Genomic DNA, 20288 nt, shown 5'->3' with positions numbered 1-20288 from the left:
AGTATTGGTCCAATGTCCCCTGGCACTTGTGCAAAGACATAGCTGAGGCTCTAGAGGTGAATTATTGCACAGCCAAGCAAGTCTGGCAAGGGCTGTGGATTGAAGCTCAAAGCCGCACAAAAGCAGCTCCAGCTGTTCCCAGAAAAGAGCTGGCCTTCAGAGCCGCAGCAATACGGCTGCGTGACGCTGCCTTCTGCAGCAGCTCTGAGCTTGAGCTCTTCAGTTACACAGCACCTGGGTGTGCTGACTGCAGGTCTGAAACTGTGCTCTTAGGTGGATGTGACCCATATTTGGAAGTACTGGTAGGACAGCAGAAGCCGGAGAATCATTTTTTGAGTGCAGAGGATTTTAGAAGTTTCCCCTCCTGCTCCTCTTGCCCTCAAAATGCTTCTGTGCAGTGGATGTTGGAGTCTGAACATCTCTTCATGAGGAGCAGAGATTTTTTTCTTTGATACCTGCTGTTTGCATACTACTAGACACAGAATTGACAAGGATTTCTGGTTTTTTGGGTTTTTTTTCGCCTCCAAGTTCCTTAAAATTTCTTTCTTTCCTCCTAATACCCATTTATCCATATTTCTGTTATGAGATAGATAGGAAAGAATCTTTAGTTCCAAAAAGTGAAGGAAAAAAAAAAAAAGTTACATACTGCTTTGTAACTGGAAACTGAGAAAGCAGAAAATAAGCAGATTGTCTGGCGCTCTTGAATATGCACTTGAGCCAGTGTGATAAGAAAGAGTTAAATTCCTGGTTTTCTTAACTTGCATTTACAAAAATTTGCCCTTAGGCAATTAGTTTCTCTGAAGAATGGTTTTGTTGATATGCTGCCATTCCTCTCCAGTATTTCAAAAGATTTTTACATTAATATTATATCTGCCCCACAGGTTATTCTGAGGAAAGGAAATTTACAGCTTTGGACAAAAACCTTTCAATGGGTTTTGTCTGCCTGCTTTTCTTACGCCCCTCCCCTTCTGTGGAGGGAGGCTTAATCAAGTCATACCCATTTTGTGTCTCTCTGACAAGTGTGTTAAATGTGTATGTTCAAAGATGATCTTGAATACACACAGCTAGCTAAGAAGAGCCAAGAATGTTCTTTCTTTTATAGGGCAGTTCAGAGAACTAGCTTGTATCTGACAGCCCTGCAGACAGGCTTTTCCCCAGACTTCAGAGGCCAAAGACTTGACTAAATTCCACTTGAAGTTCCTTGTCTGTAGGGTCCAACAGGTGCAGCTACCTCCATCCATATGCATCTCTGTTGCAGCTTGTCTCTGCCGTTCTAAGCAGCAATGGGAAATTGAAAGCTGAATTTGTGGAATGATTTTGCACTGACTGTATGGAACCAGGAGTGCCAAGCCTGGCATTAAATTAATGATTTGACTTGTGAAATGAACGATCTTTCTTAAAAGGCAATGTTGCCATTTAAGAGCACAAGCACCAGACTTCAGTAGGTAGACCGTTATTGATAACTTGTTCTCTATGTTGATCAGTACTGCTTTTTTTGCAAAGTGTATACTGTAAAAATACTTTGGTGGAAAAATGAGGCATACTTAGAATAATTATCTAAACATTTGTGTCAAATAAGTGATAACACAGATCTTTTATCTTTCTCAGCAATGTGCTTGAGCAGTGTACATTCAAAATAACTATTGTTTTTAGTTTAGCAACTGAGAAGTGATTTCGTTTGTTCTTTGATATTTGATCTGAGGCAATTTTTCTACTGTTGTCAATGGACAGACTCACAGAGGTCTTGTTCAAAGAATTTGTATTTGTTCTTGGAAAGAAGTGGGACAACTGTTTTTCATCTTCTTTGTATTGATTCCTTTGATACTTAAATGGCTCTACTTTCAATGTATTAATATCCAAAGTAAGGAAAAACCTTTATGCATATGCTAATTTTACACTACTCCGTTATTAGCAGTTTTTGTGCAGGAAGAATTTTCTCAGCTCATGTGCTGGCTTTCAGTCGTATTTGGACTATAACAGGAAAATTCTCATCTCTTGCCTCCAGGGCAGAGCAAACATACATACTAACAGGATTAAGAGAGACTCAAGACTCAAGTAAAATCAGTTATGATCTCAAAAGGTTGTTTTCAGCACACTAGAAGTAGAAAATGAGTCACATTAATCGTATCTTGTAAGGCTGAGAACTCAGTATATTTGATAAATTGGGATCTGCTTCCTCAGACAGTTGACTTAGAAAAATAAGAAAAAAAAACTTTTTTAAAACTGTAAAAACATCAGGAAATCAAACTGCTGTTTGATCAATCAACTGCCAAGAGCAAAAAAAAAAACAACAAAACATCTTTCTGACAAATTAAGTCTTCAGTATTATGAAATCTTCAGAGTGAATATTGAATGTGAGAGAAAGTGTTGAGATGCATAGATTCATTGACCTAGTTAAGAGTTTTCAGTTAGAATGAAAGAAATACTTGGAGTGTATTTTTCTGTCCAAGACTGCTTTGCGTACTTAGTGGATTAAAATTGTAGCAAATTTTTCCCTGTCATTTTATTCTGGCTGTAAGATAGAAGTGAGTTGTTTCTTATCAGATAGATCATGTCTCTGTAATCTAAATGGTGTAGATATTTCAAATTCAGAGAGGATGAGGACATTGGCTTTGAGGTTGGTGAATGTGTTTCTGATATGGCTCACAACTGTCAGTCTTTGCATCTGCTTTCTCTTGCTTTTATAGATTTCCAAGTTTGGAGTGAGCTATTAAAATATAATTCAGTGGGAATAAAGCTCAGTTTCTCATAATTTTGATTTGTAGATGTTTTAGGTGCAAAACACAGATTTCACATTCATGCAATCTGGATAATAATCTTGCAACTTAATTCAGGAAATACTGGTAAGCATTACCAGGGCATTTATAGAAAGTTTGTCTCATCTTTACTTTTTGAAGGTAATATAAAAGCAATTGTCCTGAGATTTTTACTTTTATAGCTTGATATTAGTCACATCAAATGTGATTGGAGGGTTCTTCGGATTATATTACAAATCCATAGCTATTCTACTTCAGTCTTAATCAGCCATCTACACTTGGGGAACACTTGAGTTCTCTCTGCTATGGTTTTCAAATTTTACTTAAAAAAAAAAAAAAAAAAAAGCTTCTTAACAATGTATTATATTACTTTAGGTTTGTGAAATTAACATTAACAGTGGATACTAATCACCAAAGAAGCGATCAAAGGAAGTGTGATTTTTAAAAAGCATTTAATTGATGCAAAAGTTGTGAAATACTTGAGTCCCCCTTAATCAGTATATTTTGAAATGCAATTCCTGTGTCAGTGGAGTTGAAGGTATTGGCAGTTATTCTTGTGAATTTGAGGCCTGATTTAGTTGTTACACTGCTGTTTTTGCTGCACATGTAGAGTGTAAAGACCATAATAAGTCTTTGAAAGTTTTATTTGTAGGAATTTTTTAATTTTTTTTTAAAGTTAGAAAACTGCTATTTTATTAATAGTAGAAGGAAAGCCCTCATAGGATCTAATCTCATTTACTACTAAGTAGTCTGGAGGGGTGGTAGGCCTGCAAGCAGCTCATGGAACTGCAAGAACAAATGCCAAGTCCTGCTCATGTAAAGGAATAGCTACAGCAGGGATGCAGGCTGGGGATGAAGAGGCTGAAAGAGTAGCTCTGCAGAAAAGGCCCTGGGAGTGTGAGAAGGCAGCCAGGTGCCCAGCAGGGCTGTGCCTTCTCTGCTCTGGGAGATCCAGCTTTGAGCCAGAAGACAGACTTAAAGACCTTCTGAGGTCTACTTCAGCCTGAAGGATCATATCCTTCAGTGTTTCCATGATTATTTATTTATTAAATTTTGCATTTTGATTTAGATTTAAAATTTATCTTATCTCTTTAATTTGCATGTCTAAAATGTTACATGCTGTCCGTTCAGAAAGTTATTAAATTCAACTAGCACTTACTGTGCCTGTGTTGTGTGTGTGTGTTGTTCCAAGCCTTTACCAAGCTCACTTCTCAAAAATAGTTGTATCAGAATCGTTTTTGCATCCCTCCGCTTACTACTACTTTCATGTGCTCCTTTCATGTGTAAACTTGCCATGTGATTAATATGATTTTGTTTGTTTGTTTCAACAGAGGGAGAATATATCAAGATGTTCATGCGGGGTCGACCAATCACAATGTTCATTCCTTCTGATGTAGAAAACTATGATGATATTAGGACTGAGCTGCCTCCTGAAAAGTTAAAACTGGAGTGGGTGTATCCTTGATATCAGTAGCTATCTCTTGGTGGCTTGTTTGATTTTCTTGTCTTGCCTTGTCTTTCTTCTTCATTATGTAGCCTTGTCTTCAATGGAGGAAGATATTTAAAAACAAACAAACAAAAAAGCAATAGCAAAACAGTTAAAGCAGTTTGTCAGTACTTTAGAATACATTTTTAAGTTGTAGAAACAGAAAACCTTTACTCTTTTTACTGTTGAAACCAAGTGCAGTTTATTTTTAGGAAGAATATTGCCTTTGGAGAGCTACTGAGTTTCAAAATTCCTCCCCTATATTCTCTATAAGATAGACCGTATTCAGGAACACAGTTATTTTTTATTTTGTGTACATAACTGGAGATTTTAGATCTACAGAAGCTCTTGAATAAGATCCAAGATTTCTCAGAGCTCCTATCTATGGGAAATGATTGCAGTAGCCACCTGCCCAAATTTTTTTGCACTAATTTTGTTTCAACTCTGAATTGAAGGGATTCATTTATTGGGGAGAGCGGTGTACTTTATGTAAATAATTTTTCCTGAGGAGATGAGTAGCTATGTGGCTGACAACAATTCTTCAGGCTTAGTAAATCTGGAGCTCATAACAAATGCTTCTGCACACATTTGGGCCTTCTTTCATGTCTTCCCATCTCTACAGAATCTTCTAATAAGTTTTGATTGTATAATTAAGCTTTTTAGTCCTTCTGTAAAAGAACATGTCTAGACAGCACTTGAGTTGTTGTAATAATCTGAAGCTTGATCCTTCTGATCTTGCTGAAAGCAATAAGATTTTAAGAAATATTGATGATGCACTATCGTATGTCAGGAGATGTGTACAGAGAGGAGCTCTCTCAGCATATCCCATAGCAACTAAGACATGCATCTTTTTTAACTATCCTTTCTTAGTCATTTTAGGGAAGATGATTTCCCTATTATTTTCCTGCTTTTATTGGGGGAAGCTAATGATACTGGATACTCAGTTATGAAGAGCAATTGTGGAGTCTATTCAACTTTGCAGAAAGATTGTAAAAGCGTAGAACATAAAGGAGGAATTTGGGTTTACTAGTCTGATCAGAAAGAAAACTGAGCTCTTACTCAGTCTTTATGAAGCTGTGGTGCCCTGCCTTTCCTAGTGTCACTGCTCCTCGGTGCTGATGCTGGCACTAATACGACCATGGAATGAATTGAGTCAGTTGCTGATCTGGCTGAAATGCAATCTTTTTTGTGGAGTTAACTTTCAGCTGGATCAACTCATTAATTTGATTTGTTCCATAAACACACAAGGAGCACAACCAGCACACTGGAGGAAGGTCCGACGTACTTTTTCAGCAGCAGCAAGAAGTTTGGACTGATGAAAGCTGATCGTGAAATCATACCATCAGCTAAGTATGTGCAAATCCCAGTGTGGAAATGCTTATTCGGTGTCCAAGGACCTCAATTTCAGGTTAAACCAGTTCTCTGCTGAGGGCTAATTAAAGTGAAATATATCTTGTGTAAACAAAATGCCCACATGTTTTTACAGTCTGTTTAAGAAAATATAGTCCTGAATGAGACTGGTATGTTTCTGTTTGTAGAATATCTTTTAGATATGATGCTGAAGAAAACAATGAGGAGAAAGCTGGGAAGTTTTTGAAGCAATAATATTGATTTGTATGACATTGAACAAAATTGGCATTCAGTTCTTGAGACACAAAGTTATAGCTGCAAATCTTGTAGTCATGCAAAGGCTGATAAGTCTGCAAGCCAGCCATAAAATCCAAATATAATTGCAGACTGAAGCCTGTGAACTTGATGAACAATACATGGGACAGTGATTCACAGGGTATTTTAGTGATGCCAGTTTTTTGCAACTGAAACATTTGATTTGCAATCAAGTGTTCGATAGTTCAATCTGTATGCTTTGTTTTGAACACCTTTTATTTCTCCAGCAGTTACCTTCTGGATGGTTGTGTACAATCATGCTTGCCTTTGATATTACCTTTCTGTAGCATGCCATTTACAGGCTAAATGATGAACTGTGAGAATAAACATCTTTCAGGCAAGAAGAGAGGGAAAAAGTTTTGAGGTAGGGTAGGGCTTTTGGTGTTTGCTTGTTGTTGTTTTGGGGAGAAGGAATATTTTCAACAAATGATTGCCAGAACTATAGGTTCAGTAGAAAACACCCTGCTGTTCTTTGCCCTGCCCTGTCACTTGGAAAAGAACTAAGTGACTTGGCAGGATAAAGTAGTTCATGGGGAAATCTGAGCTCTTGAGTGTGTCTGCTTCTTGAGTGATTTAATTTTAATTTAGTTTGGACTTCCCTGCTCTATGATACAGTCTTGCTTCAATTCAGAATTGTTTAAGGAATCTCTGGAATTCCTAATAATAGGAGAATGGGCTGCTATAGTAGCTGCTGAGATCACCATTAGTGTTACTAACGAGTGACAGTGACTTTTCAACTTCCTTCTCCCAGTGTAAAGTTACTCAGTTCCTGGAGGGAATTTCTGACTCCTTTTTGTAAGCTTATTTTTAGCACTGGTGTTTTTCTTTGTAAGAATAATTCAAGTCAGCAGTAACAATGCTATTAAATTCTATTGTTCAATGAGATCACTTCATGGGGCCATGACTATTCTTATCCACTTCAAAACAAACAAACAAAAGACAATAAAATCTGTGAAGTATGTCATTTTTTATGGCAAAACAGTTCTTGTGATTGGTGAGAAGCCTTCACAACATTAAGATGGTTACCTCTGAATTTCCCTGGTTGGAACATCAGCCTCACTGAAAGATAAACATTGAAATTTAGTATAAGTTAGGCATCAAAATTGTGGCTTTTTTTGTTGTTTTTGTTTGTTTTTTGTTTGTTTGTTTTTCTGTAGAGAAAGGGCAATTATTATATTAATGCATCTCTGCTACTTTGTTCTGAGAGTTTGGTGACGGGAAGATGTTTTGTGGAGCAGCAACACTTCTCGTTTTGAGGAAAGTAAAAATTTCTCTCGGGAAACAGGTTATGGCTTTGCATGCCCTTAAAAATGCTGCCACTGTTTGGTACTGTAATTTGTACAGGGATTGAAGGAAAGGAATGGGCTGAGAAAACAATTTTTTTATTTTTGCAGCCTTGGTGAATACTGCAGCTCAGTAGTGGATGCCAAAATATTTAGCCATAGCTTTGCATGTTAAACTGCTACAAAAGGATGAATGTTCAAAGATGTCAGTCTCAATAAATCCTTGCCATTGCAGTCCTTGCTATTTTCAGGAGATGAACACAATCTGCCTTTCTTCTTTGAGATGGCATTTAGACTAGTGTTCTCTGTGTTTCTGTATAGAAATAATATTTTCATTGGCTTATAGCCCATCATTTCTGAAAGTTAACTTTGTTTTGTTTTGCTTTTGTAAAGGGCCATTCTAGAGTTTCTTTTCGTTCCGCTGATGTTTAAAGGTGGAAAAACTGGTGAGAAGTTAAATGATGATAAAGAAGAATCAGAAGCATCCTTTCTTCTTATCTCACCATTCTGTTACATCAGTATTTCTCTTGATATCATTTGTTAAAGAAAACAGTGAATAATTTCATTTTCAGAGTCACTGTATTATTCTACAATATGGGAATCTGTTTCCGTTTCCTTGATCTTAAGGCACTTAATTGAAGACTGAATGCATTATCCCTCTTCAAACCATGGTTTAGTTACAGTATTTAATGATTTTAATTTTGCAAGTGTTCTAGTGGCATAGTATTACTGTAGTTTAATAAGACTACATAAGAGGAAATCACTTTATTTGCTGGTAGCATGCAGGGGTTTTTTTGGGAGTGGAGGGTGACGTCGAGAGGGGTGTGGTGGTATTTTTGGTAGAAAGGTAGCCCTTGTCCGAGCCCTTGTCCAGGCTGTCAAGTGGGGAGATATTAGTTTAGATGCTCCAAAATTTGGCCTACTATGCCTGCTTTTAATAAGAGACAGCTAGCTTGAGCCATTCAAATTTCTCCATGTTGGTCTTTGACTTTGTCCTTTCTTTCTGATTATCCAAGAGCTTGGAATCCTTCAGCTAAAGTTGCATGTTTTTTTCTTTCTTGTTGCAGATGTAGTTGGTGCTGAATTGGGAACCTCTGTCTTGTGTGTTGTGCAGGACATAACAGGAAAGTTTGATGGTTTTTTGTTTGTTTGTTTTTTACAATTAAGATCTCAGAGCTACTACTGCAGTCTGAGTGATGATTTTAATAGTACTTAATGACTGTGGGACTTGAAAAACAAGTAGACCACCACATTAATAGTCTAAATGGAGAAAGTTGCACCAGTTTCAAAGTAATAACAAGTTATAATAAAATTTGATCGTGGCTAACCAAGCCTGGATTGTAGTGCTTAAAAACTCTGAATGTTGTAGGGGCAGGAAAGTAATGCAGGCTTTTTAGAAAAATCATCCGTTTTATGTATATTGGGTTGTTTAGGGTAGACTATTTTTTACTATCAGTTCCTTTCAAGATTTATTTGCTTTAAAAATACTCTAAAGCATTCTAAAACACTATTTCCTGAACTTGGCAGCTGCTGTGCCACAGTTTGCATTTTTCTGAAGGAATTTTCACATGCTTGTTTTGAAAAGCCAAGCAGAGCCAACGTACTGGTCCCCAGCATGGAGGTGCCCAACTCTACTGCTGTTAAAGGTGTTAAGCCTGGATAGTGACATCCTGCTGCTACCTCATGAAAATTCACATTGAGAATTTCTGTAAGGTGACACAGTTACATTTTGTTTTACCCCAGTGCCTTACATTTTCACATCAATGATTATCACTTTTTAACAGTGATCGCTTTTCTGAAGTCTTGATTCTTTTTAATACATTTTTTTAAATTTTAATATTATTTTTTTTTATTTTAATATATTTTTAAACTGTTACTAAAATTGTGCTGTAGTTTCAGAGGAAAACAAAAATGGCACTTTGTGACATGAGAGATCCCCAGGAAACATCCTTTCTACGGTTGTTGTTTCTTATTTTTATGTGATATACAATGATTATAAAACCTTGACTTAAAAAATATGCATATAGATATGGGTACCGTGGAAGAGATTGTAGAGCCAATGTTTACCTCCTTCCTACCGGAGAAATTGTATATTTCATAGCATCAGTTGTGGTACTATTTAATTATGAAGAGAGAACTCAACGACACTACCTGGGTCATACAGACTGCGTTAAATGGTTAGTATAAAACATTTGTGTGTATGTGTGTCATAATTCAGTAAGGCGTTATTTTAATTCTTTTACTGTATCTGTGATCTCATTAATATCATCATAATTGTAGTTATTCTTTTGTTTCATTTGTCTCAGTAGATTTCACTGTAGTGAACACCATACAAATGAACAGAGCTAGAGTACTCCACACTAGCTTAGTGTTTCTGGCTTAAATTTAAAACCAGATATGTAGACAATCTAGAAGTGCCAGATTAGAGATAGAGTATCTGAATAAGTTGTTCTAAATACATACTCCAAGAATTATAAACTGATATCAACCAAATTTTTAGATCAAGCAGCTAAAGGCAATATGGCAATTTGTAGACTTGAGGAGAATTAGAAAATCAAATGGAAGACAGATGATAATTTTCTCATTTTTGATTAGTGCCCCATCCAAGTATTTAGACCATCTGAGGTAAGAGAAAGACACTTGCAAACAAAACATAAAAGCAGGAAAATTGAAGCCAATGTCGTTGTTGATGCAAATGTAGTTAGTTGGTCACTTCACAACATTAGTCTGAAAAGTAGTAGAGAGCTTTGATTTGAATGGTATATCCTCACTATACCTGAGTGGAAGAAAGGAGTTGCTGTCTAAACCTCTTTTCTTCTAGCCTGCTTTCATAACTGTAATTGCTTCCTGTGGGAAGAATGCCACCAGACTTGTGTTATTTACATTCTTTCAGAAACTTAGACTGAATTTTAAACATTTTGGTGTCTACCATCCTGGCTTATTAATTCCCCCACCTACTGTTCCGTCTTGCCTGTTGTCTTAGTTTCCTCACCTTCGTAATTTTACAGAGGAAGCAAATGACAAGGCTAGTAAAAAAATAAGCAGGAGTAAGAGGATGTGGACTTGGAAATTATTGTATCTGTTTGTTTTTGTTTTGTTTTGTTTTGTTTTACATTACCTTCAAAGCAAAAGCAGATTTTGACTTACACTGAGAGTGTACCACATTGGAGATTTTCATTAGAGACAGTAGTCCTTAACTCCTGGGTGCATGTACCCTTGTCCATCCTCCTAGCTGTTTTTTGGATAGCACAAACCTGTGCTATCCAAAGCTTTGGGCATATGAAGTATGCTGTAGTGCTTATAAAAATGGCAGGTAACTATATCTAGGAAGTTCAACATGAGACAATGTGTATTTTGTTACAGTAGACTCCCAGTATAGTGCAAACCTGAGATTTATTTCTCTGAGCACATGTGGAGGTGGCTCTTGTGGCACTCCTGGTTGTATGCCAGCAGCCATTACAAAAGCCTGATTAACACAGGATTTTGCAGTATTATATGTGACAAAATAGTCTGACAAAGAAAATTTTCAAGCTGTCTCATTAAAAGTGGGATCTAGAATCACAAATGACTTCATGGGCTTCTGTTGAAAAATAAAAATTTTAAAAAAAAAAAAAGAGAGAAAAAAAAGAAAAAAAACCTCTCAGTTCTGAAGGGTGATGACAGCAAAAGCAAGTCATATTTCTGTCTGTCTTAGTCTTGCAGTTCATCCAGACAAAATTAGAATTGCAACAGGACAGTTAGCTGGAGTGGATAAAGATGGAAGGGTAAGTAATAGAGCTGTTGAGCAGTAGTGTCTTGTTTTGAAAATCAGGGAAAATTGTTTTATTTTTCTTTTTAATTTCATGATCACCTTCTGTTTGCAGTTTTTCTTATGCACTGCATTTAGTGAGATATTTTGCTACTTCCAAGCTTAACAGTATATATTTCTAGTGATAGGTATTACCATATAGACACTCAGCCATACATCAAAAAGAGTAGAGGCTCATAGTCTTCAATCTGTGACATGGAAAATTCATATTTAATCCTGCAAGCAACTGTGAGCCTTGTAATTGTTTTGTAAGGCTACATCACTTGTTACATCTCTTTCAATGTCTCTTCTCCCAGAGGAAAATAAACCCCAGTTCGGTGGCTCCATGTGCTCATAAGGCTTCATGGGAAGGGAAACCAACTTTGGGAATCTGTTGAAAGTGCATCAAGCTTTGCTAGAAAGCTTGCTCAGTTAAGGACAAGCATAGTTAAAAGTTCTTGTCCGCGGTGAGCTAAGTTGAATAATGAGATTATTTTCACAAAGGTTATAAAGAAAATAACACAGATGCCTTGAAACATAGAAACACATTAAGTACATCCCTTACTCAAATGTTTCAACATCTATTGTTGTAATTTCCACTGAACTTTTGCTTAACTATGAGTTTTTTTCTGTTTTGGTTTGTTTTTGTTTTTTTTTTTTTATGGTGAATGCTGTCCCTAAGCCAATTCCTACTTATTTTGTAATTGTTTTGGATTTATGAAGCTAACCTGTTTTGGGGGTAGTAATTAGATGAAATATACCTTTGGAGGTTTTCCTTGAGTGATTGGTTATAATTAGGTGACTCAGTACAACTAGGGTTGTGTTTTTTAATATTACTTTCTGCATTCTTTTATGTTTTAAAAAATATGTTATAAAAAATATGTTTTCAGTTGTGCAAGCTGTTTAAGTCTGGGGTTTGAAATTCAAGACGGCTCTTCCATTATTTGTTCAATGGTTTAAACTGCAGATTTATGTTCACAAGTACCAAATGCCCACATGATATCTGTAGCTCCCACACAGTGGGCAGAAGCTATCTCAATTCTTGTCTCTTGAGGTTCAAGACACAGTCCAACAGCAGCATTGACACAACTCATTTCACCCCAGTTTGCTGCTTGGATAGCATGTCATAACCTGATGGCTTCATTGGATGTTTTTGCTGTCAATGACACTGTTTGTCCCATTGCTTTTGCACAGCCCTTGCAGCCCCATGTTAGAGTGTGGGACTCAGTGAGCCTGGTGACACTGCAGGTTATCGGCCTGGGGACTTTCGAGCGTGGAGTTGGGTGCTTGGATTTTTCAAAAGCGGTAAGACAGATGCTGCTATTGGGGTATATAACTGATTTGTCTGACCCTTCTGAATGTGATTGCCTTGCTGACCTGCTTTGGTATTAAAAGTGTGTTAGTAAAGTCTCAGTGTACTCTATAAAAACAGCTGACGAGCGAGGTGAAAAACAGAAATTGCAGTTGTAGAGTTGTGGCAACAAACAAGCTCTGTGAATAAATAGAAGGCACAGAAATACCTTGGCTGGAAATTGAAACCTGCACTGGTCTTGGTGGTTGGGGTGGGACAAGACGGAGCTTTTATTTGTTTAGATGTTAAAAACAAGCATGTTACTGAGCTTCATGGACATGTTTTAGTGGGCTCTGATGGAAAGGGTAGCTTGGCTGCTTCCACTGCTGTAATAGGATTTTATCCATGAACAGGAAATTAAAAAAAAAAAAAAAAAAATCAATTTGTGCTTCGTAATTTTACATAGAATAAGATAAATCTTATGTGTTGTTACTGTGCCCACAAAATTTATCAGAATAGTAAGGAATGAAAATGTGTTGTGTTGTTTGTCACTGATAAAATTCTCATTTCCAATTTGCTGCTGAGGTTTTTTTTTTGTGTGTGTGTACAATGCATGTGTTTTCATCTTTAAGCTGCCTTCCCGTTTTTACCAAATCACTAGGAGGTATCAACCTCCTGAAAATCCTATTCTTGCAGCAGCAGAGAATTGTTTTTTAAAAAAAAAAAAAACAAACAAACAAACACACACACACACAAACAAAAACACAAAACAAAAAAAAAAAAAAAAAAAAGACCAAAATACAAAAAAACAACAAAAAAAAACCCCACCAACACGAAAAAACCCAAACCCAGTGGTATTTTGCTTACGCAGAATTACAGAACAGAGTAGGTGGTAAAAGACCTCTTGTGATTGCCTCATCCAGGGCAGGCTGTGTAGGACTGTGGAGGACCAGTTGAGTTTTGAGCATCTTCAGACACATGTTGAAAAATAAATGCTTATGCTCTCTTGCTGCTATTTCACCAAACATCAAAACATTGCTCAGTTAGTTACGTCTTTGTTATGAAACATAAAAAAAAAACCAGCCTATTTTATAAGTAAGGTATAACATAAAATTATGTAAGAAGAAAACTGTAATTTCTAATTCCTATCACTGTAACAAACCAGGAGCCTTTTAACTTTAAGGCAAATAAATGCATGTGCCACCATTCAATGAAAAGAAGAAAAATGAAAATAAAAATAAAAACCCAACAATCTAAGGAATTTGGAATGTTAGCTTTTATTAAACTGAAAAAGTGAATGTGAAGTACCTAGAGCTCCGCTTTTATCACATAATCCCCCTAACCCACACAAAAGCAGTTGCCAATGCTCTCTCAAGGGTTTTTTCCACTTAATTGGAATGTGTTTGCGTAGTACTGCTCATGATAGCATTAGTATTGGGGAATAAAAATTTCAGCCACCTCTGTTTTATAATTTGTTAGAGAACGTGGTCTGAACTGCACTAATCAACTTTAAAATAAACAAGGCATCCTCCAAATCTTTCTACACATGTGCTTGAAGCAGCTGGCTTGTGCAAGTATGAGCCGTTTCAGTTTTTATCTACAGTATTTAACACTGTAGATGTGACATTTTTCTGCTTCTGTAATCACCATTTTGTTTTGAAAGTGTTATCTTGCTTCATTCAGTTTTACCAACTACATAATGAAGCTGGTCAGTACTTAATGTCTGTGAGGAAAAAGATGAGGTGCTTTCTGAATGTTAATACTGCAAAGTTGTGTTTGTGATGGTCACCGTTAAGAAAGAAAACCACACTGGAACTGTGTGTTCTGAGACTTGAGGAAAAACAATGTATTTGCAGAATAGAAAAAGGGAGAAACATTTATGCTACTAGAATGATAATTAAATATATTTATTTAGAAAATTTAAAAAAAGAAGAACGGGGAGGGAAAGATTTGGCAAGATACTCTAAAGCTTTCCTAGAATGTATTTTGAAACATGATGATTTGTTGTGAGATTATGGAAAAATATTTCTTACCTGTAAGCAAAAAGGAGATACCAGATATACTATCATATAATTCCTTACAAAGGACTTGCTTGATTTATATTTCTACTCCTGTGGTTTTTAAATGTTACTGCTATGCCTTGTTTCTGAATATGGTTTGATAATTCTTTGCCATTTTCTTTTAGGATTCTGGTACTCATTTGTGTGTAATTGATGACTCTAATGAACATATGCTCACTGTATGGGATTGGCAGAAAAAATCAAAAGTAGCAGAAATAAAGGTAAATATAACACAGATGCCTATTCTAAAGTACAAATGCTTTTATTCTCAAAAATACAATAATTTTGTGAGACACAAATTTGATCTTAATTAGAATACTGCTGGGTTTTATAAGGGCACAAAAGAAATGTGTTCTTAACTTGTACATTGGAAGAGTTTTGAATATTGGAACACATAATTAAATTTTACTCTTATCCAAGGGCTAATCTAAATAAAGCACTCCTCCAGTCTTTTCTTAATTAAAAAGTAATAATAGTTCCTGGGAACTTTGAAGGACCTGAAGTGATGATTCAGTGTATAATTCTTTATATTAAAATATATGTATATTTTATTTTCATTTTTCTCTGAATTAGGTTGCAGACATAGATTTGTTGGGTAGATACACTTCTGTAGATTGCCATTTGTTCTGCTTTCCTGATTCCCTTGTGAGCTGCTGAATTTCTGGTTGATGAGAAGTTTTGGTGTAAAGCTGATTCCACTGGCAACACCCAATCCAATAACAACTTGCTGCTGAACTCCCTGTTTTAAGACATCTTGCTTGCAACAAGCAAACAGATAAATATAGATGTGGAACTGAGTTTTGGTTTGTTTTTTTAAAATTTATTTTAGTCATGAATCAGTGTGTGAAATACTCTATAAGCAAACATTTCTATGCGATTACAAACCTGCAAATTCTAAAATCAGGTCTTGGGGGCCCATTTTCCCTAAATCATGTGTACCTATAGTAACTATGCACTGTTCTGTAAGAGTTAATGTAATTAAACGTCAGCTTTTGTTTTTATTTTAATTCCTTGCTGATATTTAATATCAAGCTATTCGGCACATTCTGTAGATTTCCTTTCCCATTTTATTGATATTGCGTTCTGACTACTTTTACCTTTACCCTTCAGTCCTTAGTGCTTCAGAGCTGGCTAGCAAAAAAAATCAGCCGTGACAGCTTCAGTTATTCATGTTTAGGACTTTATCTTAGAATATCTTGAGCACCTCACCAACAGCTGGGTTCAGTGTGAGCAGAGAGTTTCCTCCCTTGAGCTAAATGCATTCATAAACAACAAATTAAGTTTAAGAAGATTGTTCTCCTCAGGTGAGCCAAAAATATTGGAGTGGGATGAGGCCAAGCTGCAGTTCTTGCCTGGGTGCTGATTCAGCAACACTTAAGTATACTCTTTTAAGGCATGTACTTAAATACCGTAGAAGTAAAAGGGCATAAATGAATTTATGTAAGTGTTATGCAGAATGATTGCCTCCAGAAAATTACCTCAAATTAAGGTTTGTAGAGTTTACTTTATAAGTCAGAAAAATGACTAGTCAGTTTGTTTGTAAAATTCATTGATAGGGATATAATATTCGCTGAGGTGTTAATTATTCAGTAGAAGTATATGCGACCAGTAAAACTACAAAGGATGTACAGTATGTTTGAGAGAATAATGTACATAATCCTGGTATGCTACGGTTGCCTGAGTTATTTCTATCACAGTTTTGTTACTCAGAAAAGTCTGTGCAGAAACTAAACAGTGTTCAATACAAAAACGTGTTTTTGTATTTCACTCAGTTCCCATGGCAAAATTCTTAGCTATGCTAAAAAGCAAAGTTCTTGTGATCTGGAAAGTGAATATAAAGCACAGACTTTTTTACTGAGGTTAGCTAAAACTGAGATAAGCTAAAAAGCAAGTATGAATAGATGATACGAAAAGGATTTGTGCAGTCATTCAGCCAACCAGTTTAGGAGGGAATTTACAGATTCTTTCATATACAGAACAACCTGTGTAGCTCCTCCTATCTTTGTTCTGAAACCTGGGATTTTACATGAGTTTCTAGTAAAAGTAGAATAGAACATCTGAATAAATATTATTTGGTTTATTTCAGACTACAAATGAAGTTGTGCTCGCTGTAGAATTCCATCCAACTGATGCAAATACCATAATAACGTGTGGCAAATCTCATATATTTTTTTGGACTTGGAGTGGCAATTCGTTATCAAGGAAGCAAGGGATATTTGGGGTAAGAATGTCTTGATATCAGGTCAGTTTAAAATCAATCAAATCGTCTGCTCATGCTTTCTTCAAATTTGTTTTGTTGTCACCTCATATAGATTGAGCAGAGTGGTAAACAAACAACAAAAAGGTTAAATTCTATTTATGTATATTCAGGATTGTATGGGTGTGGATACATTATTCTAAGTATGTAGAGTACAAGCAATTATCCCTTTCTCTTGCTTATTTTGTTTCAGAAATATGAAAAGCCCAAATTTGTTCAGTGTTTGGCTTTTTTGGGAAATGGTGATGTGCTCACTGGAGACTCAGGTGGGATAATACTTATATGGGGCAAAACTACTGTAGAATCTACTCCAGGAAAAGGACCTAAAGGTAGGATGCGTTCACAGTTAATCACAGATTAGACAGTCTGTAGAAGACAAATATAAAGAATTGCATTAGAAACAAAATAGGAAGAAAAACCTGGCTATTAGTAACAAGTGATGCTGAACTCCACATCTCATGAATTTGATGACTTAATAACAATCTGGAGTTTCTCTTTGCCCAAAGTGAAAGAAAACTAAACTTTATCTAAATGTTTTCCATTTTACAACTGTGCAGTTAATCATATTTCCTTTCATCCTGTGGTCTGAATGAGGCCATGGATTTGGTTTGAGGATTCTGCAGGCTGCATTTGTTTCCCAAGACTTATGTTATATCATACTTAGTCCAGGGGATACTGTTAAGAGGACTTGCGTATGAAGGGAAAATGTAATCCAGCAGTTATGCAAATAGGAGTGTCTGATTAAGACAGCACTTAAGTCTTGGCTGTAAAGGATAGTTTTAAACCCATTTTATTTGAAACATGGGTTAAAGTTACTCTTTAAGACAAAAGTTTTGTAGAAAAGAAAGAAAAAGTATTTATTATCCAACATGTGCAGACCTGGAACAGTTGAGCTCTAAGGTAACTTATAAATTCAAGGATAATTCATTTTACTTGGCAGCTATTTCAAACACTCTGATTTAAATTGGTATGCCAGGAAAACATTCATGTAAAAAGCAAATATTTAAAGGTAAGTCTGCTTCTGTAGGTAGACCTTTTCTTGTCTTTCAAGCAAACTGCAATGAAAAAGTAATGTAACAAGTTATCTGATGTTTAATTTTGAGGTTCATTTTGTGCAAAATAACATTTTCCGTATATAATCCGAAAAGTTATCAAATACAACATTTATTTACATCAATTTAATCGAGTATGAGATATTTTAGTTAGCTCATCACATTAAATTGGTAATCAGACTTGATCTCAAATGCTTTTTCACAGCATAAGAGCATGCTGACTTGAACAGACTTCAGCTGTAGCCAGAGTCAGATAATTATGTTGGCATTTATGTGGGTGATGTTTCAGGATTTCTGTGTTTACTACTTGCATATGTGCAAATCTTCAAAGCCCCAAAATCTTCCCTTGTTAAGATATACTTTCCTACAGCAGTTCTTTTCAAATAAACACCCAATTAGAATGCAAGAGATTTCCTTTAATGCTGTTTTTCATTTAATTTTTCCATTCCTCTTGTTCTTTCTAGTGTTTTACTCTGAGTAGACTACTATATTGATAGTTGCCAAATGCTAGTTTACTATTTTTAAGTAAGGCAACATCAAGCATCAGATATTAGGATCACACATCCTGGAAACTTTGCTATAAATAATTTGCTTTTTTTTCCTCGTTTTCATTCCCACAAGACTGTAGACAAGTCTTTGAGTTTCTTTTAATAAAATAATTCTTTGTTAATAATTGCACTGCAAATATTTTTCAATACTTTGGGAGTTTTTCTTGCATCAGGAAAAACTGCGTTCCCTAGGATAGCGGGGAATTTAGAGTATTTAGCAAATAATTATGCTTGTCTTCACAAGTTTTAGAGCAATTACAAAACATTTCTCTTCAGAAAGACACGCCTTTTATTTCATCTTCTTATCCTGTAAGAAAACACTACCACCTTGTGTTTGCAGTACGATGCAGTGCTAATAGCCTGACAATCCAAATGCAATTATTGATTGCGCAGTGTTGCTTTACTCTTAAGCCAAAATGCAGTTTCTTGTAATCCTCAGTTGACAAAACGAGTGGTGTTGTGTATTATTTTCTTTTTGTGCATGTAGGAGTATATCAGATAAGCAGACAAATCAAAGCTCATGATGGCAGTGTATTTACCCTCTGTCAAATGAGGAATGGGATGCTGCTAACAGGAGGTGGGAAAGACCGAAAGATCATTCTGTGGGATCATGACTTGAATCCCGAAAGGGAAATTGAGGTAAGAAGGCAAGAGTGACAAGGAAGTTGTATTAACAAGATATGATCAGCAATCCTGAGCATTCCCCTATTCCTTAGAGTATCCGTGGTTAGGATGACAGCATACCTTCTAGTTGCTATCTTTTTAAGTGGAAGATTATGTTTTGTAATAAAAAGCATATCAATTTTCAGCCTAGAAATTAGCCCACGAGAGCTATATCTTCAGCTCTTCCGTTGTTTCTTTTGTTCATCCTATTTTTGAGTATTTGCTTTAGTATTGCCTGTGTTTTTCTAAAGTTTGCCTGTCTGGATAAAGGCAGTGTTATCAGGATTTGAGTTCTTTGTTGAGCTTTTTACGTTAGAAGAATAATGAGTAGGATAAGTATGGATACTCTGCAGAAATTAGTTGTGTTGAGGAACTTCTCTTGACTTCATCTAAAAAACAGATATTTATTGAAAATGTCTGCCTGTGATTCGTCTGTATGGCAGTGATAAGGATAAACTGGAAAAAAATGTACATCACAGATTCAAAAATAGTGGGTTTTTTTCCTTACAATAGATGACCTCTTGAAGTAGTTTATTCTCAGTTTTTCTAACAGTGATTTACTCAACATAACTAGTGTCTATTTATAGCAAGATTCTGATGGAACTACACATGAATGTTAAGGAAAAGAGTTTGTTACTGTCCCAAGTCCACTATTGACCGTTAGAAAACATGTCTGAGTGTAATTGTTGAGTTATCCTGTACAACCCTTAGACTTAAACAAAGCACTATTCATATCAATCTTTGTTTTCTTTTTGTTAATATATTAAGTTAAAGCTTTTTTTTTTTTTTTTTTTTTTTGGACAAATATAACCAGAACCCTATCACACAGCTTTCTGAACAATTGTAATTATTTTTTATCCTATGAGGCTAGTATTAAAGTAAGCATGTTTTCTAAAGCAAACCCATTTAGGAAGAAAAAAAACACACAAAAAACAACCCACAAATGCCCACTGTAAAATAAAGCACTGAGAGTTCAAGGTTGCAATAAACAAGCTCAATAAAACATGGAGTCATTGCTGACGTATGGCATATGAATGTTTACGTAAGGTTAATCAGGAAACGTTAAGAATCAGGAAACATTTACTGTGGGCTACAAGATTCTTCTTAATTTTCAAAATGTGTTTTTGAAAAGAAGACAGTGACTATAAATATTGTTCCCATCCTTATGAGTTGTAAGAATGTAGAGTGCATTTATTTGGTGTATCTGATGCTTAAAAATCAGTGCAACTTCAGGTTTGTTTTTTTTTTTTCTACTGAGACCTATTAAATTGGAATAATTCCAGTTATTTTGGAGTGAGGTCCTGTTGTATCTAATGAACAGATAAATGAGGTAAGTTTGAGGTCAAGTCCTTGCCTCGTGCATATGTGATTAGATTTTTCCTTCTTACTAGGAGAATTGCTTTTCCGGTACCATTGTGCATTATTTATGGCCTTCAGAAG

General features: G+C 35.8%; 1 protein-coding gene across 5 annotated transcripts in view; it reads left to right on the top strand.

The window, feature by feature from the left end:
• Positions 1–20288, top strand: part of EML4 (EMAP like 4) — a 149753-nt gene that overhangs the window by 106310 nt on the left and 23155 nt on the right. For all 5 annotated transcript variants that reach the window (XM_042829861.1, XM_042829853.1, XM_042829874.1 and 2 more), the window contains 8 exons: positions 4088–4211; positions 9218–9367; positions 10885–10954; positions 12172–12282; positions 14454–14549; positions 16415–16549; positions 16779–16914; positions 18673–18824. In XM_042829861.1, coding sequence (XP_042685795.1) covers positions 4088–4211; positions 9218–9367; positions 10885–10954; positions 12172–12282; positions 14454–14549; positions 16415–16549; positions 16779–16914; positions 18673–18824 — 974 coding nt within the window. The remainder of the gene's footprint in view (positions 1–4087; positions 4212–9217; positions 9368–10884; positions 10955–12171; positions 12283–14453; positions 14550–16414; positions 16550–16778; positions 16915–18672; positions 18825–20288) is intronic.

The sequence above is a fragment of the Centrocercus urophasianus genome, unplaced genomic scaffold, assembly GCF_019232065.1.
Source record: "Centrocercus urophasianus isolate 14NV4802_14NV808 unplaced genomic scaffold, USGS_Curo_1.0 seq_10, whole genome shotgun sequence".
NCBI classification, from domain to species: Eukaryota; Metazoa; Chordata; class Aves; order Galliformes; family Phasianidae; genus Centrocercus; species Centrocercus urophasianus.
Note: the sequence above shows the minus strand (reverse complement) of the source record. Positions and strands in the feature narration are given on the sequence as shown.